This window comes from Cetorhinus maximus, chromosome 14 (assembly GCF_964194155.1).
Source record: "Cetorhinus maximus chromosome 14, sCetMax3.hap1.1, whole genome shotgun sequence".
In the NCBI taxonomy this organism is placed as follows: Eukaryota; Metazoa; Chordata; class Chondrichthyes; order Lamniformes; family Cetorhinidae; genus Cetorhinus; species Cetorhinus maximus.
Window position 1 is genome coordinate 23,667,665 of NC_135892.1, and position 26,930 is coordinate 23,694,594.

General features: G+C 41.4%; 1 protein-coding gene across 3 annotated transcripts in view; it reads right to left on the bottom strand.

Annotated features, from left to right (window-relative positions):
• The window catches only part of LOC144689525 (son of sevenless homolog 1), a 275,662-nt gene that overhangs the window by 109,045 nt on the left and 139,687 nt on the right, over positions 1-26,930 (bottom strand). For all 3 annotated transcript variants that reach the window (XM_078556670.1, XM_078556669.1, XM_078556671.1), the window contains exons 3-6: positions 24,176-24,307; positions 19,403-19,567; positions 7,055-7,255; positions 4,436-4,579 (exon numbers count right to left, since the gene is read on the bottom strand). In XM_078556670.1, the coding sequence (XP_078412796.1) occupies positions 4,436-4,579; positions 7,055-7,255; positions 19,403-19,567; positions 24,176-24,307 (642 nt within the window). The remainder of the gene's footprint in view (positions 1-4,435; positions 4,580-7,054; positions 7,256-19,402; positions 19,568-24,175; positions 24,308-26,930) is intronic.

The following is a 26,930-nucleotide window of genomic DNA, read 5'->3' on the forward strand; positions in this document are numbered from 1 at the left end:
CACAGACAAAAGGGTCAAAGAGGTGTCGAAGGTGGTGACATTTGTCTGAGAAAAGAGCTAATTAAGAATGGAAGACAGGATATTCAAAGTACAGCTCTAGTGGGGGTGGGGTGGAAAGACTAACAAGGTTTTAGTTTAGATTTAAAAATAATGGAAATAGGTGGGGAAAGAAGAATCTATATAAATTATTGAAAAGGGGGGGGGGGAAGAAACGGGATGGGGGGAGGGGGAGTTTAAGATCTAAAGTTGTTGAATTCAATATTCAGCCCAGAAGGCTGTAAAGTGCCTAGTCGGAAGATGAGGTGCTGTTCCTCCAGTTTGCGTTGGGCTTCACTGGAACAATGCAGCAAGCCAAGGACAGACATGTGGGCAAGAGAACAGGGTGGAGTGTTAAAATGGCAAGTGACAGGGAGGTTTGAGTCTTTCTTGCGGACAGACCGCAGGTGTTCCGCAAAACGGTCGCCCAGTTTGCGTTTGGTCTCTTCAATGTAGAGGAGACCGCATTGGGAGCAACGAATGCAGTAGACTAAGTTAGGGGAAATGCAAGTGAAATGCTGCTTCACTTGAAAGGAGTGTTTGGGCCCTTGGACGGTGAGGAGAGAGGAAGTGAAGGGGCAGGTGTTGCATCTTCTGCGTGGGCATGGTGAGGTGCCATAAGTGGGGGTTGAGGAGTAGGGGGTGATGGAGGAGTGGACCAGGGTGTCCCGGAGGGAACGATCCCTACGGAATGCCGTCAGGGGGGGTGAAGGGAAGATGTGTTTGGTGGTGGCATCATGCTGGAGTTGGCGGAAATGGCGGAGGATGATCCTTTGAATGCGGAGGCTGGTGGGGTGATAAGTGAGGACAAGGGGGACCCTATCATGTTTCTGGGAAGGAGGAGAAGGCGTGAGGGAGGATGCGCGGGATATGGGCCGGACACGGTTGAGGGCCCTGTCAACGACCGTGGATGGAAAACCTCGGTTAAGGAAGAAGGAGGACATGTCAGAGGAGCTGTTTTTGAAGGTAGCGTCATCAGAACAGATGCGACGGAGGCGAAGGAACTGAGAGAATGGGATGGAGTCTTTACAAGAAGCGGGGTGTGAGGAGCTGTAGTCGAGGTAGCTGTGGGAGTCGGTAGGCTTGTAATGGATATTGGTGGACAGTCTATCATCAGAAATTGAGACAGAGAGGTCAAGGAAGGGAAGAGAAGTGTCAGAGATGGACCATGTGAAGATGATGGAGGGGTGGAGATTGGAAGCAAAATTAATAAATTTTTCCAGGTCCCGACGAGAGCATGAAGCAGCACCGAAGTAATCATCGATGTACCGGAGAAAGAGTTGTGGGAGGGGGCCGGAGTAGGACTGGAACAAGGAATGTTCCACATACCCCATAAAGAGACAGGCATAGCTGGGGCCCATGCGGGTACCCATAGCCACACCTTTTATTTGGAGGAAGTGAGAGGAGTTAAAGGAGAAATTGTTCAGTGTGAGAACAAGTTCAGCCAGACGGAGGAGAGTAGTGGTGGATGGGGATTGTTGGGGCCTCTGTTCAAGGAAGAAGCTAAGGGCCCTCAGACCATCCTGGTGGGGGATGGAGGTGTAGAGGGATTGGACATCCATGGTGAAGAGGAAGCGGTTGGGGCCAGGGAACTGGAAATTGTTGATGTGACGTAAGGTGTCAGAGGAATCACGGATGTAGGTGGGAAGGGACTGAACAAGGGGAGAGAGAAGGGAGTCAAGATAACGAGAAATGAGTTCCATGGGGCAGGAACAGGCTGACACGATCGGTCTGCCAGGACAGTTCTGTTTGTGGATTTTGGGTAGGAGGTAGAAGCGGGCCGTCCGAGGTTGGGCGACTATCAAGTTGGAAGCTGTGGGAGGAAGATCTCCAGAGGAGATGAGGTCAGTGACAGTCCTGGAAACAATGGCTTGATGTTCTGTGGTGGGGTCATGGTCCAGGGAGAGGTAGGAGGAAATGTCTGCGAGTTGACGCTCAGCCTCCGCAAGGTAGACTAGTTAGGTAGTTGTTTGACCGGCGGAAGGGCCTTTTTCTGTGTTGTAGACCTCTATGACTCTATGAGAATGGAACCAATTGGATGGTTCTTTTCAATGTGCTGTCACAGGCATGATGGGTCAAACAGCCTCTTTCTGTGCTGCATGACTCTGTGATACCGTGAAATTGATCAGTTTAGAGATTAATGTGACTTTATCTCACATTTGCACAGTCCACCTTCTAAGGGATTGACAAGTGTAAAAGACACATATTTCCAGTTCTTATACACCTGGGTTGCACCATTACATTGTTGGATATTTGGCAGTTCAGAAACACCCCTAAACATAAAATGGTCAGATCACTTAGAAAATCTGACTAGTAGGCCACTCAATTAGAATATCTAAGCCTATCCCAAAATGTATAACCATGTGCTTGAAAGTAATTAATGTGCTTTGCAATATTTTTGAGAAATGATAAGCTTGACTTTTAAATGTTTCGGTGTCTGTAACCTTTTGGCTACTGAGACGGGCAGCTCTATCCTAGCCTTTATATAAGGGGTAGCATGAAGACTCTATCTGACTTTTAGGCTTTTTTGCATCTGGTAGGTGTCCAAGGTTACCTGCAAAGGTATATGCAGCATCTGCTGGAAGCCCAAACTGCAAAGTGAAGCAAATTAACCACCACCAAGCTCTTACGATGGGAGAGTCTATCTCAGTCTGTTCCTGCAGTGATGCAGTCTTTTAATAGGTCAGCCAACAGCAGGAAAAAAAATTCTTAATTAAGACTTGCACGAACAGAGCTGGGACACTGGGAGTAGGATAACAATCCAGTTTGAGGACATGTGATAATTGTGGTATTTGAAAAATAGACAGAAAAAGCATAGTCTTCAAATGTATGATTTTTTTTCCACCCCAAAAGGAATTTGCAAAACAGTCTGTGTCTGTAAGGGGCTATACTTGTTGGTTGCATTTGGGCTCATTTGGTGAATTTCTGCTTTGCCAGGCCATTGACAAACAGGATTAATGGCAGCATTCTAGGTATCCAATTCACATATAAACTCAGTATTACAGATGCCTCTCCAAGTTAAGTGTCATTATGAATTTCAAAGACTTTGGTGTATTATTTGTTTTGCAATAGTGATTCTGAGTTTAAATAAAGTTTTGGATTCTAGTGAAATCTATTGCGGTTGCTATTGCTGCCACTAATTTTACTTCTTAATAAACCTAGTTTGTGGCTTACAGCTTGAGATATAGGGCACAACCTTAAATGTGTTAGTGAGTGGGTGTTAAGCACAAGAAAAATATCTACAGAATACCAGAATCAGAACACTGATCAGTTCCAGAGCGAAGAAGCATCAGGCATCACAGCAACAGGAGATGCCAATGCAGTTTTTTGAATTAGATTTGCACTTAAGGCACTCTTCAGTAATCACCTGAAAACACTAGAAACTATTGTGCAGACTCGGGGGTGAAAAGCCAAGGCAAATTTGGCAACACTACAAATCAAAACACTAAGAGTGGTCATAATGGTGCACACTCACTTAAAACCTGATTTTCCAGGCATAATTTCTTTTCAATTCCATTTGTCAAATTTGAAAGCAAAAGAGTCCCAAAATTGCTCTAAATGGACGAAAATTGCAAAAATGAAATGAACCAACTACATTGTAAATAATGTACAATCCAAAGCATTTTCCTGCTGAAGTAAAACAAGCTGAACAGCAATCTACATTTTATACAAGAGGGCAAGATGGGTCAAAGAATGGCATTTTTGATACTTAACCTCCTCCTTCAGATACCATGCCCTAAGAGGGTGTTGGTAACCATGGACTTCCATTGCATTGGTCCATGATTATGTTTGATTACTGCAGTGGTTTGCCATTGTCTTCTGCATTATGACTGACAGGAAACTGTCCATTAGGCATACTGAAAGGATTTACAGGCTGACAATCAACCTGTTTGACCACTTTATGAACACACCTTCTGTAGTTATCAAGCCCCTAAGTGGGGCCTGAACCCAGAGCTTCTAGCCCAGAGGTAGGGACACTACCACCATGCCATAAGACCTCCTGATAACTAACATCAAATACTTTAAAGGAAAATGATCTTTCATAAGCTCTCTTAATTCACCATGGCACTCATGTTTAATTCTCAATTAATTTGATTCAAGAATTAATTTTGCTTTAGACACATTTGGGATTTTTGTTTTATTTCCTCATTTTCCTATAGCTGAGGTACCAAATTCAGTGTGTATTATAGCACAAACACAGTCCAAACGAGAAATATTTTTCTCCTATTTTGTGAGTCGAGGTTAAAAAGCATATTTTATTTTTACTTATAAATGGCACCTTTTGGTACATGCAGTTTTCTGATCAATATCAGAAATTTTGGTAATTATACAAAAATATTTAATTCAAAAACTAAATGTGTCAGCTAAGAAGTTTTTTTTTCTCTGTTTAACAACTTACCTCAGCTAAGTCTTCAAAACAGCTTCCGACTAATGGATGAGGGCTACCTTCATCTGTCATTTCCACAGTATCTTCAATTAGGCCCAATAACTTCACAGTCAACTCATGGATATCCACAATACGACTAAATATGATTTCCACGTCCTGTGAGGAAGACAAATGATAAAATCTTAAAAATAAGAACCACAAAAGAACGTGCAAACCAGAAATATAGGCAACTTAAGGGTTTACTACCAAAGGTTTAAGCACCAAAGATAAGCTGCATCCAAGCATGCAAGACAATGAACTTGTACACTGACAAAGCTTTTCGTTAGTAAGAGCTATGTTTCTGAAGTAAATGCCAAGCTGTGGGTGGATGTCTGCTTTGGTATATACAATGCCTAGTCTCCAGAAAACAAACTACATTTTACTTGAAGTTATTCCTCTCCTTTACAATAATTTTAAGGAATGGCAATTTCCTGTACATGAAATTTTAAAATTCTCACAAGAATTTTGGCTGGGATCAAATAAGGCTGTTGACAACATTGTCAAAAGTTTGATGAACCACTTACACAAAACTAGAACTTTCAGAGTAACAGTTCTTAGACGCAATACGATTAAGTTAATGAAAAGTATGGGATCATTTGGGAATCAGCAGCACCCACAATATAATCAGGTCTAATTTAAGAACAGAAAATGAAAAAGTCAAAGATGTGAGTACTCAACTGCAAAAGACACAACTTACTGAGATAAAAAAGGACACTGGCAGAGTAAGTGGAAGGAAAACCAGCTGCAGATCATGCAGATCAGCAATGGAAAATATTTACACAGAAGGTGAAAAGGGTAGAAATCAACTTTATTCTAGTCAGGGAAAAAGAAAATTTCAGGTTACTTGGGCAGAAAAACTCTTCAGTGGCTGATGTCCATCATGACCCAAAGGACGATGGTTGGGTTTTTTTGCCAGAGGCCAATCATCACAGTCCCAGGGCATCACTGCGAGAGTTCCTCTAGAAAGCGTCTTCCACCTAACCAGCTTCACTGCTGCCATAATGTGGGGAGACAGGTTTTGGGGGGGCGGGGGGGGGATGCCGTTAGCTGCTTATTACACAATGTTGAGCTCCATTCACAACTCCTGTAATAATTAAGCAGACCATGTGAATGTACAACGGGACCTGGATAAGACAAGAGCTTGGGTCGTTGTGGCAGGCAACATTCATGCCACATAAATGTCAAGTATTGACTATGCCAACCAACAAAGTCCAGCTATTTTGATCTCTATACTATGTTACATTTAAATGATGAGTGTTGCCACTCAGTACCAATGATTACAGAAAATGTTTCAACTAGAGAGTGGTGGTTGGTACTGAGTTAATTTTTGCAAGAGTTCCATTCTGATAGGGTGAAGGAGGTAGACCTAAGAATTGAAAATGTTCTGACAAGATAGCCTCATAAGTATATGGGGCTCTAATTCAGTTACCTGCATCTTTGGATTCACTATATTCTTTCCTGAGGGCTCTCCTGTGAAGAATCTGAGACATTCACATAATTTGTCACAAAAATTAGCACTATAAGCATCAACAATGGCAAGTGGGAAGGCACCAGAGCACTAGCAGCCTTATGTTTTCTTCAAAAAAATGATAGAAAAATTAAAGGCAAACAAACTCTGGCAGAAAACCTCAGAACAATAATTCAAAATTTTCCACGTGGGAACAGCAAAGAGCAGCAACCTAATTGCTAGTAATAAACAAGAACAGTAATGTTAGCCTAGGAGAGGCACCAATATAAAATAAAGATCACGTGGACATCTTTCTGATGTCAATTTCTTGTTACTTGTGCTGTCGATGGCATAATCTTATACCAAAAGAACTTATTTAAACGTATAACCATTAAGTCGCAATATTTGTATCACAATTTGATGAAAAATTTTCAGATATTCTAATGAAACATTACAATAATATGGAAAACAAATTAATATTTTCAGGGTTAAAAAAAAATCACATTTGGAAATGTATTGCCATCTAGTGCTAAATACTGTAAATGCAGTTGTTTGCATTCCAAAGTACAAATACAACACAATATGAATAGCTTCTCCTTTGTGTTTTAAAAAAAGATTTAAAACTTCTAAAGTTTAAGACTACAAATCTACATCTTAAAGTGAGACACTTGGAAGATAACACATTCAAAACAAACAGAGGTTTTATTCTTTCCCAATATGAAACAAAAACATATTTCATTAAGGCCAGTATGAAAAAAATCTTATATAGCTTGTCACTAGTAATTCAGGAGAATAGGCTGAAGTTTCCAATATGCTAAAATAAAATACTTCTACAGCAAGGAACAAATCAAGCTAGGTTACAGTGAATTGAAAAGAGACAGGTCCAATGGCAAAATGAGCTCCAGTTCTAAGCTACACAATTGCTGGAACACACTGGGGAGAGGAGCCTGTACATTTAATACATGTGCATGCTCCTGGCAGCCACAAAGAACTTAGTAACAAGCTGCACAGCACTTTAGCTATAGATGTACTTCAGAAGGCACAATGAAGGGAAAGAAAAAACAGGGTTTGTATTATGAAAGAGGGCAACAAACTTATGAGGATATATACATTTTAAAAAGGTATTCATAAAATGTACAACATACGTTTGCAGAAAACAGCTTAGCATCTGATACAAAGGGTTCCCTGAAGACTTTGATGATGAGATTCAATTCTCTTAGATACTGCCGAATCTCAGACATGTACATCTTCACTAAATCATAGTAAGTTTGTTCGCCAGTGGTAATGGGTTCCTCTTCAATTACACCTAAATCTTCCTCATCTTGATGGAACATATCCATTAGTACCTAGAAAACATAATTTTTGTTTTCAATTTCTACACTGTGCAATTGGAGAAAATTGAAAAACACAAGTTGGAGAGTGGTTTGCATTCTTCTACATGCAACTAAGGTAAATACATAGCGAACTTTCCAACCAGGTGAACTTGCAGATTGAGCATGGGTGGCTTCCCGCAACTTTCTCTTCCATACTATAAAAGGCTTTCCATTCCTAAGCATCATCAGTTCCTTACTCAGGAGCAGCAAGATAACAGTTAATACAAATGACCCATTGCACAAACCTGAGTAACTTAGTAGAATTTTCCAAGTGAGAAGCTATCTTCAATTCAAACACCGCACCCTTGGGTTTATGGAAGGCCAGATTCAGGCCCTACACCAATTTGAATTATTTCTTTATCTTCTCTTCACCAGTTTGGAGTCAACATGGAACAATCAAGTGGTGAAAAAACCACAAGGCCACTAGTTGAGCTTGGTTTTAACTCCTTAGTTGATTCAAGGGTGATAAATCATACCTAGCCTGATACACAACAGCAACTGATGTAACCACATTCTCAACAGCTGGGTCTCCATACATCAGCATGCTTACTTGCTCACTCAAATAAAAGCTAAATACGGCAGATGCTGGAAATCTGAAATAAAAACAGAAAATGTTGGAAAAACTCAGCAAATACAGCAGCATCTGTGGAGAGAGAAACAGAGTTAGCGTTTAGAGTCCGTATGACTCTTCAGAGGCTTTAACTCTGTTCCTCTCTCTTAAGATGCTGCCATACCTGCTGAGTTTTTCAAGCATTTTCTGTTTTTATTGTGCTTACTTGCTCCTTCACTGAAAGTATTGACATTAGACACCTACAGGGGGATGGGATACTGAAAAGTAGTTCAGTGGAGAGAGAAACTGAGATGGAATTAGAAGTTAAAACGCTAGTCAGTAAGTCTGGAAGGAAGAGGAAACATAGGCTAGATAAGAAAGAAGTGAGTTTAGCAAGGCTAAATGGAATATATTTTAATGCAAGGAGCTTGAGGAATATGACAGACAAGCTGAGGGCACAGATAGGCACGTGGGAGTATGATATCATAGCTATGGCTGAGATTTGGCTAAAAGGGCAGGATTGGCAGTTCAACGTACCTGGTATTCAGACGAGATAGAGAGAGAGGGACAGAAGGTGGTTTGCGGGGCGGGGGCGGGGGGGGTCACAATATTGATCAAGGAATCAATTATAGCAGTGAGGAGAGATGATATTCTGGAAGGATCATCAAATGAGGCCACATGGGTACGAGTATAAAACACAAGAGGGCCAACACACTGTTGGGTGTGTACCATAGGCCTCTATACAGTCAGAGAAAGATAGAGGATCAACTACATAATCAAATTTCAGGGAAGTATAAGAATAACAAGGCAGTAATAGTAGGGGATTTGAAGTACCCAAATATTAACTGGGATAGTTTTAGTGCGCAAGGTAGGGAGGGAGCAAAATTCTTAAGCTGCATCCAAGAAAATGTTTTTTAGCCAGTACATAGAAAGCCCAAAAAAGATGGGGGCAGTTCTGGACTTAATATTCAGAAATGAGCCCGGGCAGGTGGAAGGCATATCAGTAAGGGAGCATTTTGGGGATAGGGACCATAACTCAGTTAGATTTAGGATAGTTATAGAAAAGGATAATGTTGGGCTGGGAATAAAAGTTCCAAACTAGGGAAAGGCTAATTTTACTAATGTGAGGTAAGGTTTCATTTAGTTTAATGTAAAACCTCGAGAACTGATGGTCTGATTCCTGAATTTAGAGTCACATCTCAAACCTAACACTTAAAATTATAGATAAAAGCAAAATACTACAGATGCTGGAAATCTGAAACAAAAACAAAAATTGCCTGGAAAAACTCAGCAGGTCTGACAGCATCTGTGGAGAGAAAGACAGAGTTAACGTTTCGAGTCCTTTTGACACTTCTTCAGAACTAAAGAGAAGTGGAAATGTGGTGAAATATATACTGTTTAAGGGGGGTGGGACAGGTGAAGCTGAGTAGAAGGCCGGTGTTAGGTGGAGACAAAGGAGAGATTGCAAAAGATATCATAAGCAAAAGGTCGAACGGATGTTGATGGCGGTGATATTGGCAAAAGGTGCTAATGGTGACATTAAGTGTAGAAAGTTAAAATAATAGGTTATGACAGTTGTTTAAAGTTTCCCTCTGGGATTTTTATAAAAACTCCATTTTACCAACTGCATCAGTCATAACAAGAGGTGATCATTGTGTGGACCTGTAAGATCTGGGTCTGGGTACAGACTTCAATGAATACTTTGTCGGCCTTCACAATGGAAAAGGATGACGCAGGTATAGACATCAGGGTGGAGGACTGTGAAATATCAGAGGAAATTAACGGAGAAAGAGAGAGAGAAAGAGAGAAAGAGAGAGAGAGAGAGAGAGAGAGAGAGAGAGGGTACTAGCAGGTTTAGCGGCCTTAAAAGTAGATAAATCCACAGGTCCAGGTGGGATGTATCCCAGGCTGTTGAGGGAGGAAAGGAAAGAGATATCAGGTGGAGCAGTCATTTTCAAATCCTCTCTGGCCACAGCTGAAGTGTCCCATTATTAACAAAGGGAGGGAGGGATAGGCCAGGAAATTACAGACCAGTCAGTCTAACCTCAGTGGTGGGGAGGTCACTGGAAAGAATTCTGAGGGGCAGAATATATCTGCATTTGGAGAGAGATAAATTAATCAGGGATAGTCAGCATGGATTTGTTAAGGCAAGGTTGTGTTTGACCAATCTGATCCAATGTTTTGGGGAGGTAACCAGGAGTGTTGGTGAGGTTAATGCATTTGATGTAGTCTACAGGGACTTTAGCAAAGCTTTTGATAAGGTCCCTTATGGCAGGCTGGTCAAGAAAGTAGGCGCACATGGGATCCAAGGCAAAGTGGAACGTTGGGTCCAAAATTGGCTGAGAGGCAGGAAGCAGGTGGTGGTAGAGGGATGTTTCTATGGCTGGAAGTCTGTTTCTAGTGGGGTTCAGCAGGGCTCGGTGCTGGGGCCCTTGCTGTTTGTGCTGTACAAACTGTACATAAATGATTTGGACTTAAATGTAGGGGTGTGATCAAGAAGTTCGCGGATGATACGAAAATTGATAGGGTGGTATATAATGAGGATAGCTGTAAACTGCAGGAGGATATCAATGGACTGGTCAGGGGGGCAGAGCAGTGGCAAATGGAATTCAACCTGGAAAAGCGTGAGGCAATGCACTTGGTGGGGGCTAACAAGGCAAGGGATTATACTATGAATGGTAGGATCCTAGAAAGTACTGAAGATCAGAGGGTCCTTGGTGTACATATCTACAGATCCCTGAAGGTAGCAGGGCAGGTAGATAGATAGATAAGGTGGTTAAGGCAGCATACGGGATGCTTGCCTTTATTAGCCGAAGCATAGAATACAAGGTTATGCTGGAACTGTATAAAATGCTGGTTAGGTCACACAACTGGAGTACTGTGTGCAATTTCTGGTCAGCACATTATAGGAAGGATGTGATTTTACTGGAGGGGGTGCAGAGGAGATTTACCAGGATGCTGCCTGGTCTGCAGGGTCTGAGCTATGATGAAAGATTCGATAGGCTGGGGTTGTTTTCCTTGGAGCTGCAAAGGTTGAGAGGGAACCCGATAGAGGTGTATAAGATTATGAGGGACATAGATCGGGTGGATAAAATGACACTTTTTCTATTAGTAGAGGAGTCAATAACCGGGGGGGCATGAATTTAAGATGAAGGAGGAGGCTAAGAGGGGAGTTGAGGAGAATTTTTTCCACCCAAAGGGTGGTGGAAGTCTGGAACTCACTGCCTGAAAGGGTGGTTGAGTCAGAAACTCTCGTAACATTTAACTAGTATTTAGATATTCACTTGCATTGCCATAGCCTCCAGGGCTATGGGCCAAGCGCTGGAAAATGGGATTGTGTAGTCAAGATCTTTGTTGACTGGCGTGGACACAATGGGTCAAATGGCCTCTTCGTGCTGTAAACGTCTATGAGGGGAAACTGATTTACAAACCAAGATTCATGCCCCTACAACTGGGAACCTCACAGTCTTGAAAAGGTTAATCAACAAGATTTGGAATTACTAGAAGGCATATGTGATCCAAGATCACACAGATTAATATTCCATTCCTCAGACAGTTATTAATTTTGCCAAAGAATGGGGTGCAGACCTAATTTACTACTAATGAGTATTAAAGTATATGAGGGACACTAAATATTAAATTCTCAAGTTTAGACAGGTTAGTTTATTGTGTATAATGCCATTAGAATAGGTTGAAGTGAAAGCAAATTGGTGCTCAATGGATGGATTGAGCCTTTCATGCCAAACAAGAGTGAGGTGACTTGTAGTTGATATCCTGAAACCACCAATAACAAAAAAGTTATTTTATTAGGTCAATCAATGTTTATCTCCACTTTTGGAATGCTAAAGTCTGTTAAATCCATTAATCTTTGGAGGATGTCAAAAGAAGCATTTGTTCTTATTGCATTTTCATGGTATTTCCGAGCATCTGAATCTGTAAATATAACGTGCAAGTAAACAAAATGTAAACTTCAACCTATTTAAGGTTTTGTTTGTGTCTGAAATAAATGGAATATTGTTCCAGATCCACTGTCTGTGTGTTAGTGGTACAAAGTACATGTTAATCTCAAGTTTAGACCATGAAACAGACAATGATTCACAGGGATATGATAGCAGCATAGGTCCTTCCAAAACAAAAAAAGCAAAAATACATTTCCATCACTTCTACATTTAACCTCCCCAGAACAAAGATCTACAGCAGGCTTGTCCAACCTTTTTGCGCGGGGGGGCCACATTACAATTCTTTTCTCACTCAAGAGGCCAATGCTCAAATTTCAGCAAGGTAATATTTCACACATTAAACATGAATTTTTTTTAAAAATCAGTGTCAAGATAATAAATTGATAATTTCAAAAGAGAGCAATTAATAAAAATGCCCATTAAAAAGTGCCAAGCAGCAGAGTTCACCAATTAAACCATTTTCACCTTTTCGCTGAGGACACAGAGCTAGAGAGAGACAGACGAGGGCCCACGTACTGGTCACCAGGGAAGGGGTAGAGACCAGTCCGGCGCTAAGGAATTGAGTTTAACTAACACTAACCTTGCATCTTATCTGGTGGCACGTAGCCTGTGCTGACCTCAGCAGAATTCATACAAAATTAGGCGTCAGGAGCGGGTTGCCTTTCAGCCTGGGTTTTCCTCCTTGCCCAGCCAGCTTTGTGGACAGGCTTTTGGGGAGGGAGGAGGAGGAAGTCAGGGTGAGTGTCTGACTCAAACCCAGTCAGAGTTCTCATGCCCGCACACAAACACTGACACTCTCTCTCTCACACAGGCCAGGGTTTTCTGGACCCGGCAGTGATGGGTACTATCGCAGGTGGGAAAATTTGGAGACAATTCACTCTCTTATACACGCACACACACAGGCACAGAATCTCTCACACACACCCACGCACATAATCAATCACTCCCCCGCACTCGCCCACACCGACTCCCCCGCACCGACACTTAGACTCACTCTCACACACACAGGCAGTGATTTTCCATTACAGCTCGTGGTGGACATAGTCGCGGGCGAGATGGGAAAATTTGGAATTCTCCAAATCTTCCCGTCCCACCCGCAACGATTCGCCCCTCTAGCGGGACCGGAAAATTCCCCCAACAGACTCACTTAGTCTCATACACTGACTCACTCCCTACCCGGGCCCACGAAGATTGGGCACTTTACCTCAGGAGAAATTGATCAGGTGGTGGTGGCTGTGCCCTCCTGCCATTTGGGGGGCCTTCCTGACCTCCACCCACTTTGTGATTCTTCCCAACTTCCACCCGCTTCATGGACCTTGCTGGCCTCCTCCTGATTGCCGAACACTTGTTGCTTCCTGCTTGCCACCCTTCTTACCACCCCTCTCCCAAGCCCTTGCTTGCTTTCCTTGCTTCGGACAGCCCGCAGAGCGATCAGCACTATCTGGAAGCAGCATGATTTCATTTCATGTTTTCAGCCTGCTCAGCCAGTGTGTATATGCAGATTTTGATATTTTATTTGTTTTTTTTTAAAAAGCGCAACTCTGCTTTTCCTTGTGACCTCCCCACCCACTCCGCTATCTTGGCCCTGTGCCCCTTCATGGGCCGGCGCCTGCACCGAGAGCACGCTCTGAAAACATAGGAGCAGCCACTCATCTTCACACTGCTCGTTGCTCCTCCAATGAGAGTCTGATTCTCTCCTGAATTTGATGCTGATAGGCTCACTGGCGAACCTGTGATTGGAGAAGCAGCTCCTAGAAGATCCTTCATTTCACCTACCCGTATTTGGAACGATGAGTCTGTGGGTCGGATACACAGGCTTCGGGGGCCGGGTTGTGGCCCGCAAGCCAGGCGTTGAACAAGCCTAATCTACAATATCTTGACAAAATACAATCTCTATGATGGCTGGTAAACTTGAATTAAGTAAGCAGAGGTTATTTGGGATCTGCAAGTTGGTTTGCCCCATCACTACATCAATATTCTCCCACGAGTTGGCCTATCTGAGCAGTAGTATCCCCTGTAATTGAGAAGAGTGGAATAGTCCGACTGTGAGTTATAAAAAGACTGCATGTTGTTATAATCCTGGACCAGACCCCGAAATGTTTGGTATGATCCAATTAGAGTAGAGAAAGTTTGAGATTCAGGCCACTTGCTAAGAGAACAAAGCCACTAGATTCCACAGGTTTTGAACAAAGATAAACTTTACTATACAAGGTCAGGAAGATAAAACAATTTAAAATATCTATCACAGACTCTAGCATTCAGGGTTAATATGAGAAACATGTGAATTAACAAGCACACTGTAGTCAAACACACCGCACTGCACAATAAATGGCAGATGGCCTCCTTCTGTGCTGTAAACTTCTACGAGTCTATGTGACCAAGACAGACTCCACAGATTTCTCAACAACCCACCCAGGCGTCAGTATACACTGTTCAGCAACCAATCTCAGAGAAACTCTGTCTCTCTGACGAGGGATTCTAGTTTCTACCTTTGAAGATCCCACCTTGGAATACTTTCTAAAAGTTGCTCCAACTCAGACAGCAATGACGGCCCACCTTGCAGGGTTTCAAGCTCATCACCTGAGACTATGTGCCCCTGGATTCGAGTTTGCACCACAGCACCAACTCACAAGCACAACTTCAGCTCTTCGGCCACGCCAAGCAGAATACTACTGCTCCAAAGGGTTACCTTTGCCCCAGTGGCCCACAGCATGGAACCACCAACAATCTGCTGCCTGCTCCTGAGCCCTCATTAATTAAAGTCTGCCAACCGCAGCCCTTTTTCTGCTTGGACCCTCTTTTTTGGGATTCTACTTTGGGATCTCTCCCTGTCCCCTGCCTGGCACTCTTCTTTAGGACCTCTCCCTGTTCCTCTCCACTGGATCCCCTCCTTTTATGGCGCCAAATGAACCCCATGATCAAATTCTCATGTCGTTTTTCTACATGGGCACACTGCTGTCAGATGCCCTTTTACTGCAGGGGGAGAAACCCAGAACAGAGCACTTGCGGTCAGCCATGCTGTCACACACTGCAGATGTGCCAAAATTCATGGCCTGCTGGGGATTGTCGTCCTCGGCCTCCGCCTGGGAACACCACCCCTCCACCCACCGAGAAAGATAAGTCACTTTCATAGCTACGTGCAGGTTGGATACCATCAGCGTGTGGGTGGAGAAGTTATTTTGTGTATGATGGTTTTATCTTAAGTTTTTTGATCATTTTTCTGCTCACAGTTTTGACAATAAATCAAATAGTAGAAATTGTAATTTCTTAAGGTCAGAGTTGGGGTGGGAAAGAATGCGAGTTAGTCCAGCATTGTGTGGGTCAAGATCATGCATCCAGTTTAAAAAAAAGTTTGTGCTGGTACAACTGCCCTGGGGGGCTGGTGTTTGTTTGATATAGGAAGAGAGCTTTTGTTTGTTTGAGATGGGAGGGGTTACACGCCAATGCTTTGGAGTTGGGTTTGGTGGGTGGGGGAGGAATGTGGGTGTGGTAGAAAGAAACATACTTTCCAGTATGAGCCTGCGGCAAGGCAATAACCAGTTTTGGTATTGAGATGACGAATCTTAGGCTTCCAGTCCAATTGGGAGCTACCACCCTAACTCAGGTCATGTAACTCAGCGTAGGCCAGGAACTGAACCTGCTCTGTATCGTCCAGAGCCACACTGGACGATATAATTGCCAACTAAATCAATGGCGAGTGTGTGCGCATCAAATGATGTTGGGGGATGTTGCGGGGGGAAAGATGGGTGGCAAGAAAGACTTGCCAATCTCTGGGCTATAATTATCTGGATCTGGTGTGATTCATTCTTGAATGTCTTCAGTCTGAGTTAATAAAACATCGGTCATATGCTTCTCTAACAGATACATTAGCCTAGTCTGGGTGCTTGTGTCCTTTGGGTTGCAATGGGGTGGGAAGGAGGAAAGGAGGGCTGCCTGTCACTAAAAAGATTTATAGCGATGAAGCTGGTGGGCAAAGTTTATTTCTCCATTTCTCTCATGTGCCATTACTGTTGTGGTTAATTTAAATCACTGGCTTTCACCATCATGTTGGGGTTTGGTTTTGAAATATTCATTATGTTACAGAGTCTAGACAGGGGCCTTGAAAGCAAAGAGGAAGAGCATAACTTTGTGGTCCAACAAAGTTCACTGCAAAACAGTCATTCAGAATATCTCTGACCATTTGGCATAGAAAAATATTTGTTTATTTTATTTAAAAAATATATAGTTTTGCAAGTGTGCCTGGTGGAGCTCAAGGCTCTCCAGTTAGTGTGATGACCCTTGTGCTTTGGGCAGAACCTGTATTTTCTTTTTGTGTGGTGACCTTTTAATTCCAAAATGAAACTGGGGAGTATTCTGAAAAGGGTGTAATTAGATATCCTAGCACTCATTTTAGTTCCAAGAGCTGCTCATGTAACCTGAGTTTGCTTTGGGGAGGAAAGTTAAAAGGTAACGGTAAATAGACAGTAAATTAGGAGATTGAATTACACTGGTCTCAGGATCTGCAGTTCAGAGCAGATCCTGTTAATTAATAAAAACAGAAAATGCTGAAATACTCAGTAGGTCATGGCAGCATGTGGAGAGAATCAGAGCTAACATTTCATCAGAACTGAGAAAAGTTAGAGATGTAATAGGTTTTGAGCAAAGGGTGGGTGGGGCAAGGACAAAAGGAAGATTTGTGATAGGGTAGAAAACAGGAGGGATTGAATGACATAAGAGTTAGTCTTCCAGGACCAAAGGAAGTGGTGATGGGCATGAAAAGAAACAAAGGAATAAAAGATGTGCCTAGAGCAGGTGTACTGCTGACTGAAAGAATAAACCCAAAATAGATCAAATGGACTAGAGATTATGGCCTGAAAGTGTTGAACTTAATGTTGAGTCACGAAGGCTGTAAAGTGCCTAATCAAAAGATAAGATGCTATTCCTTAAGCTTACATTGAGCTTCAGTAGAAAAGTGCAGTAGGTTGAGGGCAGAAATATCAGCTTGCAAGCCAGGTGAAGAATTAAAAAGACAGGTCACCGGAAGCTCAGGATCACGCTTTTGAACTCAACAAAGGTATTCCAGAAAACGGACAGCCAATCTACGTTTGGTCTCCCTAATGTAGAGGAGACCACATTTTGAACAGCAACAACAGTACAATAGATTGAAAAAAGTACATGTAAATTGCTGCCTAGTTTGGAAGAAGCGCCTTGAATGATGAGCAGAGAGGAGGTAAAAGGACAGGTGTTATTTCTCCTGCGTTTACATGGAAAGTTGCTGTGGGTGGCTGAGGAGTGAACAGTCCCTTTGGAATGCTGAAAGGGAGGGGAGGAAAATGTGTTTGGTGGTGGCATCACTCTGGAGGTGGTGGAAATGCCAGAAAATGATCCACTGAATACGGAACACTGTACTGGAGGTGGTGGAATTGTAGAAAATGATTTGTGATACCCTGGTCTACACCTCAGTCATCCACAACACACTGTTCCCTTTCCTCCACACGAACGCCGGAGATATAACACCTGTCCTTTTACCTCCTCTCTCCTCACCGTCAAAGGCCCCAAACACTTCTTTCAGGTGAAGCAGCGATTTACGTGTACTTCTTTCAATCTATTTGCTGCTCAAAATGTGGTCTCCTCCACAATGGGGAGACCAAACACTGATTGCGTGACTGCTTTGCGAAACACCTCCGTTCATTCTGCAAGCCTGACCTGAGCTTCTGGTGGACTGTCATTTTAATTGTCCACCTTGCTCTCACTCTGACATTTCTGTCCTTGGCCCAATACACGTTTCCAATGAAGCTCAACATAAGCTATAGCGTCGTCTATAGCCTTCCAGAGTCAACATAGAGTTCAACAGTTTCAGACCATGATCTCTACTCCATTTCATTTCCTTTTCTTTGCTTGAATTGTTTTTTTTTCAGTCAGCAGTAAAACTGATCTCAGCAAATCTTTTGTTTCTTTCCTTGCCTCATCACCATTCCCTTTAGCCCTGGAAGAAAACTCTTCGGTCAATCTATCTCTCCTGACTTTCAACTTATCACAGACCTTTCTTTTTCCTTTTTCCCACCCATCTCTTGCTCAAAAAATATTACATCTCTCAAGTTTTCCCAGTTCTGATGAAGGATCACAGACCCAAAACATTTCTCACCAAATGCTGCCATAACCTGCTGAGTACTTCCAGCATTTTCTGTTTTAATTTCAGATTCCAGCATCTGCATTATTCTAAAGATAAAAGCAAAAAACTGCAGAAGCTGGAAATCCAAAACAAAAACAGAAACAGAAATACCTGGAAAAACTCAGCAGGTCTGGCAGCATCGGCGGAGGAGAGCACAGTTGACGTTTCGAGTCCTCATGACCCTGCAACAGAACTAAGTAAAATTAGGAAAGGGGTGAAATATAACCAGCTTATATTTCACCCCTCTGCATTATTCTGCTTTTCTGCTGATCAATGCTTGAATTATGTTGATTTTTGTTTGATTGTTACAGTAAAATTTAAACAAGTGAAATCTTGTCCATCGTTGTCTTTCCATTGACATTGTGGAGATTCCTTTCTTAAAGTTATCGGTCTCTACAGGGATCATAACACTAGATTCTCGGAGCAGTTCTGCTGCTTGACATTCATTAAAATGTTTCCAGGCTAAATAAACACAAGAACACAATTAGGAACAGGAATAGGCCCCTTGAGCCTGTTATGCTATTCAATAAGATCATGGCTGATATGATTTTGGCTTCAACTCCACTTTCCTCCTGCCTGCCCTCCATAACCCTCAACTTCCTTGTCGAGCAAAAATCTATCTAACTCAGCCTTGACTATATTCAATGACTCAGCCTCCACTGCTCACTGAGGAAGAGAATTCCACAGGCTGACAATCCTCAGGGAAAACAAAATCTCATCTCATTCTTAAATGGGAGACTCCTAATTTTTAAACTGTGTTCCCTAGTTCTAGACTTACTCCCAAAGGGAAACATCCTCTCAGCATCCACCCTGTCAAGTCCCCTCAGGATCATATATCAATAACAGCATCTCTCATTTTTCTAAACGCTAATGGGTATCAGCCCAACCTGCTCAACATTTTCTCAAACTAATCCCTTCATCCCAGGAATCAGTCATGTGAACCTTCTCTGAACTGCTTCTAATGCAATTATATACTTTTTTTAAGGAGAGCAAAACTGTACACAGTACTCCAGATGCGCTCTCACTGAGGTCCTGTACAGCTGTATTAACACTTCCCTATTTTTATATTCTATTTCCCTTGCAATAAATGTCAACATTCCATTTGCCTTCCTCATCACTTGCGGTACTTGCATGCTAACTTTGTTTGATTCATGTACCGCAACACCCAGATTCCTCTGTACGTAGAGTTCTTCAATCTCACTCCATTTAAATAAAATACTGTTTTTCCATTCTTCCTGCCAATGTGGACAAGTTCACATTTTCCCACATTATACCTCATCTGCCAAATTTTTGCCCACTCACTTATCTTTTCTAAATCCCTTTGTAGGCTCTTTATGCCCCCCCAACCAACTGAATTATATTTCCTTTCTCGGTCAGTGGAAGGCTTGATTTTGAAAGAGTAAATAAAAATATTGGTAAAACAGCTTTCAAGTTCTTGAAAAAAGAGTTAGCTTTCTTACCTTATCGGCACACATGGCCACTTTAATGTCTTGTTGGGTGATTTCGTAGTGTCGTATGTTTCGTACATAATTGCCTGCTAGTTTAAGTATGTCAGCAGATATGTATTCCAACACTGCTACGATGTAAACAGAAACTTGATGGTCAACTTTGTAACCAAGAACCTCCTGAAGGATGATGAAAAATGACATCCATCAAATACTAGGCTTAAAGAACAAAGAGATATCTACTTTCTGTAATATGGACTGAAAAGCCTGAACTGACGATGTAACTGATTAATTTTTGGCTGCATAATATGGCTTTACTTATGTCTGTTATGCTGTGAGAATGTACATAAGACACAACGGGATTAAGTTGGATTGGCCACTTGACTTTGCTAGCTTGATGGTTGTGGGAACACAGGGTTAAATGAGTGGAAAATAGTAATGGTCAATTTACCTTTGCCATCAAGCACTTAAACAGAAATGTAATGTCTTAAAGAGGATGTAAGCACTAAAATTACCAAGAAGCCAGTAACTATAAGGGGTCAGGAAGCATGCCAATTGTATCAACACCTATTATTATCAAGACACTCACAGGAAGAATCTCATTGAAGAAATCTTGAGACTTCTGATTTCATGGGGTTATAATTGCAGTCAGGGGAGTGAAAAGCCTTCGGACAGTGTGAAGATGCAACTCTGTGCTACTTATCAAACATACTGAATGCTTGGGGGTTTTTTAACAGTCAAAAATGGTATTTTAAACAGAGTCCCTGTGAACTGTTCCATGAGGGGTGACATCATCTTTGACCACTCTCAGAGTTGACCATGCAGGGAGCAACCAATCTCTAAGTGCCACGCATGGAGGATATAAGAAAGGCGTACCTTTCCTTTGTTTCTTGCGGTGCAGCCGGACGCAGGCTAACACATCAGAAGTTACGTTTCTTCCCCTGAGCGTTCCAGGTGTGAACAGGGACTAGGGTTTTGTATGTATCGTTCTGTTAACATGTGTAACCCTTTAGTCTCCTGGTTGAGTTAAAGCAGAGAGCTGGAGGTAAGTGTCAGTTTTTCTGTGAGCTAAAGACTTGGGTGAAAGATACCAGTGATTTTTTTTTCTGCAGGTTAAGCTAAATAATGAGGGGCAAAGCTGTGTGGACAATTCAACTTTGTGGGTAACATCCAAACAACTAGATGTGTAAACCTTCGATCTCATAGTAAGACAGGGGGCTGGATGAAGGAGGCCAGCTGTTCTGTAATTAAAAGGTAACACACAAACTGGATTCGAAGGAGTCAGTTTCTGTGGTGTATTTATAAAATGAGGTCACAGCTGAATTGAAAGAAATCAGTTTGTAAGTTTTGTTTTCATTGATAGGTCCTGCATGATGTTATCCACCTGTTCATCAGCTAACAGTGTGCTATTTATATCCTTGTGATTTTGAAACAGTTCAATAAAATTAGTTTGAGAATTTTATAATCCTATACCTTTGCTAGTGTCATTATCTATTCTATTCAAATCTGAACCCTTGCAACAGTTCAACAAGTGTTACTTCAAATCAGAGCATCCTCCATGTAGAGTTGGAATGGGTCCAAATATCAGAAACATCCTGAATCCTGAAGGTACAATATTTTTTGATATGCTTTCTTTTTGGAATATACTGGTTATCTCCATAAAACTTCACACAGAATGTCAAAAAGGTTTATATCTATGTTGCAAAAAAGATATGATGACAAGACAATAGAGAAGAGAAGCTGTGCCTACAATAAGATGGAGATAAAAAAAATAATGGAATAAACTGAAGAACTTCAATTAGAACACAAATGTGTCACTGGTTGTTTTGACACCACACAATCAAACAGGAAAACTGAACTCTCAGAAACAAATATATGCCACATCATCTCACTGACAACAAAAAAAAACAATACCAATAGGCAATGCAACACAGCCAGGTAGGCACAATGGATTAATGAATTAATGAAACAGCAGGTGCCATAAAATCAGGAGCAACAAGACCCCAGAAAATTAATAAATTCAAATAGCATCAGGTGCACCAGTGAATTAAAGAAAAATTGGAGCATCCGGCGGTGTATTAATAAATTAATACAGCAGAACGGACCAGAAAATTAAATGAAGAGACAGATGAGACATTAAACTGAGGGCTTTCTTCCTTCTCCAGTAAATCTAAAAGATCTCATAGCACTATTTCAAAGAAGACCAGGAGAGTCTTCCCCAGTGTCCTGGTCAACAATTTAAGCTCGTTCAACAGCTAAAGAGAGAATAACTGGTCATTGTCTCATTGCTGCTTGTGGGAGCTTGCTCTGCACAAATTGGCTGCTGTGTTTCCTACTTTACAACAGTTACCACATTTCAAAGAAGTAGTAGAAAAGCACTTTAGGATGACCAGAGATCATGAAAGGTACTGTATAAATTTATTGATTTTAATGGAGCAGTGGGCACCAATGAACTGACAACTCTTCCTAAATCAGCCCACAGATAATATCTTCTGCCAGTTTCGCTGGCAGTTTATTTTTCAAAGAACTGTGCATAAATCTAATGTAATTGTTGACTATAATTGTAATTTTTTTTTAAAAACCCTTTCAATTAAGAGGTTTGTAGTTCACCAATGAACTTAAAAGTTGTTCTATTCAGCTGTATAGAATAAATAAGTTTAAGATTCCTACCCTTCAAAATTCAACAATGGCTTAGCCACCACAAATAAAGATTGCTAGGAGGAAAGATCCCAGAAATCAGGTAGGGAAACAAAAATACAGAACAAATTGCTGTAAATACTCAGGTCAGGTAGCACTGTAGAGAGAGAAAAACAGAGTGACTGTTTCAAGTTGATGACCTTCTGTTGAAGTCAGATTTTAGTAGGCCTCAGCCCAATATCAGGAGATCTCCAACAGGCCATGGGTTCCAAATGCTCCAATTATTTCAGGAGTAGGGGAAAATAATGTTTTAAAGGCTCAATATGCCAGGAGGAGAAAATAATCCCCTAAATTCTGGGAAAAACATAAAATGACACCCACAGTTGGGAGACTGATAATCATTCCACAGTACCACCTAGTGGTTAAAATCCTTAGCTGCACTGTGACCCAGGAACCTTCCTCCCACCCCAGCATACCCAGCTGCAAGAATACTCTCAGCCTGGAAAGAAGCCGGTTACAAACTCATGTCCATTTTCAATACATTTTTAATCTAATGCCGTAACTAATTTCCCAAAACAGTCCTGTGTCCTCCTGGCCAATAACTGTCTTTCGGATTTGTACTTGGCCAACACTCAGGTGGGACTCAATGAGACGAGGCCAGATTTGAATCGTTGAGCTATTTTATTTCACAGGGCTTGTAAAGTGAGCACCAACTACCACAAAAGCCCACTTATTTCATGAGCTTCATCTATATTTCTGTGTAGAAAACAAAAAATGATTCCCACTATGCTCTTTTCATATTGGTAGATTGCCTTACTTGTACTTCCAGACGTCCAACTTTCTGTACAACTGCTGGATATAAGAAATGCAAACCTTGCATTTGACCTTCAGCCCAGGGAAGAAACTCCTCTCCTCGTAGTCTTTTGTTTCCTCCAGTTGGCTTTCAGTCAAACTGACCATTGCATCCACACACCCCCGCCCCCCCACCCACCCATTGAGTTCAAATGAATAATTTCACAGAACACTGTGTGAACAATTTCATTGCCTGCAGCACATTGTATCAGACTTCAGATAGGTATCTGAATCAATGTAGCTTAATATAATGTATTAACATGTATTACACCAAGGTATGGTACATATACAGAAATATCAAAACGTGATGCCCTCTGTCAATGCTGCAAGATGTACCCAGTCTGATACAATGGAGAACTTGCATAAGCATTCACTGCAGGTAGATTCTGAATCTGGCATAGGAAAGGCACCGCCAGGCTAAGCTAACTTTTTGATCATCCTGGTCATGCAGATCATCCCCCTTCCAACAGTTTGGTGAACAAATTCCACCTTCACTGGCTGCAAAGTAAATACTTCCTTCCACGGTGCAAAAGCACAATACAAACCAACCCTCATCCAAATCACACTGTACTTTTACCTCCCCAAAGACTCTTGACCACATTTATACCCTTTGCTCCAAGTCTGTTTTCCAGTTCCAAAGACAGCAAAATCTGAAGGCAACATGGGAATGAGATTTAGTTTGTGAGATAGGACAGGGAGAATGCAGATTGTACAGAAACAAAAAGTTCACAATGACCAATTGCAGCAGAACGCAACTGTTAGCTTAAGATAATACATCCAGGGTACCACATTCCATAGATACTCCACAAATACCAACCTTTCCCTGGAAGGTGACTGCTTAAGGGGCTACAATCAGAAGTGCGTAACTCTACACATATTTAGATTACACCCTGTAATCAGACATTCTGGACCCTAGTCCAGAAACCAAAGAAACTATGGTGAGATTACAATTCCTGTATACTGAAGCATGTGCCTATTGGGCCTATCCAACTCAAGTACATCCTAAAGAACATAGTGGAATCTGTATTTTACTGGCAAAAAAAAAATGACGTGATGGACAGAGGTACAGATGATAAATTTCTACTAAGGAACAAACTTCATTACAAACTTAATCCAAAACTTCAAGATAATCCAATTATTGTGCAAAATAAGATAGAACTATTTAATGACTACAGCTTGCTTATCGCTGAATATTGTAGCCAAAACAGCAGTTTAGGTAATGTCTTCCTCATCCATTAATAAAATGTAACTTCCATCTAAATGGCGTGAAAATCCTAAATTTAATTATGCAAGACTTACCTTCAAAAGAGGGTGAATCTTGTCAACAGGCAACAAAAGGGGATTCCTACGTTTGCGCTTTTCTATGGCAGATTGCGCATCCGCTATGGCCCACTTATCGATTGGATGTGGAAATGATTTCTGCACACGTTCCTAAAGAACAGGTTAAAAAAAACTGCTAAATTCTGTGAAATCAGTTAAATGTTACTTGCACAACACTGACATTCAATGACATATCCTAGTCGTACCAATAACTTATTTGGAATACTGAACTGAATATTTTAACATCCATCCCAACCTTTCACCAGAAAACCTGATATCTTGGCTTTAATGAACAGCAATTCATTTGGCTTTTGTTTGCACTGCAGAGTTCAATATTTATAAGTAAGTAATACCGTACTTAATCAGATATTGTCGCTGGACAGGATAAGCATTTGAAATATTTCCTCATGAGGTTATTTTTTCCTACACACACAATGCATTTCCCACTGATTTTTATCTTCTCCTGCCGCCCCCCCACCCCCCCCACCCCCCACCCCCCCACCCCCCCAAACCCCAGTCATCTTCCACTTAATATGCACCTGTCTTTGGTTAATGGCACTACCTTTTCCCTTCTCAGCAGGACAAAGTTAGCTGAACGCCAACAAAGCAGAGCTATTCTATCATCCTTTGCGTAGGAATATCCTGGAGCAGTTTCTCTGATGTTTCAAGAAAATTGCATTGCACTGCCTTAACAATATTAATCTAATTGGAGACAGTCCTAATCAGAAGCACATAACAATTTGGAGAGGAACAAACACAGAAGCAGAGGGAGAAAGCAGGAGGCTGATAAGTCCAGTGACAACATATTACTAAATTCTACCAAGCTTAAAGTCAACCTTTTGGGAATTGGCTTTACATGGCACCGTGCCCTGCACTGGTTGAGGTGATGACATATTCTGGGTACAAGTTTTTCAAATGAATAAATCCCAGAGCACAAATGTGGCCTCCATGCTATGACTTTGGATTTAGTCTGCATTTTGTTTACAGCTGTTGCAAGACAGTAAATACACACTAAAATAGACAATGGTGCAAATTCATTACTTAAGACGTTTACATTAAACCCTCAATGTTTTTTCAATAATAAAATACAACAACCTTAGAGCATTTGGAGAAAGAAGTGGCTACAAGTCGCTAAGATCTGAAATGTAATTTAGGCAAAAACAATGCTCAGAAAGTCTCATGGCTGCTAGAACTTGCTACTATTCTGAAAGCATCTGTCTAATCGCATGGTTGGTGAACAAATAAATGCTAAACAAACAGGATACTTAAAATAAATTGGTGACTGATGCTGAACAGCATTATATCATCTTGAACATGACGCTTAACGGCACTTTGAATTAAATGCTGATACAGCAAGGTTTGAAGAATTTTTGGCTCTAGTACAAGGAACTATGTTCTTAAATGAGCAGATGTTTCTTTTTAAATGTACAAGCAGCCATCTTAAACACTAATATGTGTAGCAATTAACCAATTTGTTGGATTAAACCCGGATTACTGCAAAAACATAGCTGCAGATGTTTTAAAAGTTCTCTGAAACCTCAGCACATTCCAAGCTTCACTATTACTATGTAATCCTCATTGTCAGCAAGAGTGCTGTGCATTTCAATCATTAACTGCAGAGACCATGACATGTCTTATGAAACTTCCACAGTTTAGTATCGATTTAAATGATCCCAAAACATAATTAAAATGATCCTGTAGTTTTGCAAATTTCTACAAAATATGACCCAGAAATTAGTGGAGGAGGCAAAAATTGGATTTGTTAATTTGCTGCAGCCTCAAATTCAAAGAATAATAGCTCAATGGTCCCAATTCACAGGAATTAAAGGAGGGAAACTAGCAATTAAGTAGGAGAATAACCTGGGTGTAGAGGAGTGCAATGCTCTCAAACAAAAACCCAAAAAGGTTTTAAGCTTTATATTCTTAAGGAGAATGTATGCTTAAAGGGGTACCAATGGTTAAATGGGAGTTAATTTGGCACTCAAAAGGATATTTTAGGAGCAATCATTATTTAGGTAGGAAAAAACAAAAGCAGCACTTATTTATATTCTTATTTTTATTCATTATTCGTTGCTTTATCCCCTTTTTTGTCCCCCACTTTTTATCCCATTTTCAATCGTTTTTTCCCGCACCACCACCCCCTCCCCCCACCCCACCAGGGCCATCTGTTACTTGTTCATATTGTTCTTTTCAGAGCTTACCCCTGTTCAGCTATTATCAATTCTGTTTTCTTACCTTTATGCCACTAGCAGCACCTATTTTAGCCCTTACCACTACTATTAACACTCCCTTTGTCCTTTTGTTCATGACATCTTTGTCAATCTCTCCTTTGCCCCCACCTATCGTTGGCCTTATATCCTGCTTCACCTGTTCCACTTAGCAGTATAAATCTCATTACATTTCTACTTCTCTATAGCTCTGTAGAAGGGTCATACGGACTCGAAACGTCAACTCTGTTTTTCTCTCCGCAGATGCTGTCAGACTTGCTGAGTTTTTCCAGCAGTTTCTGTTTTTCTTTCATAATAACTTCCTTGCTTTTGGATTCCATGCCTCTATTTATAGAAGCCAAGCATCCTGAGTGCCTTTTTGAACCACTTTCTCAACCTGCCCTGCCACCTTCAATGATTTGTGCACAAATATGCCCAGGTATTTCTGTTTCCTGCACTCACTTTAAAATTGTACTCATTAGTTTGTATTGCCTCTCTTTGTTCGTTCTATCAAAATGTATCACTTC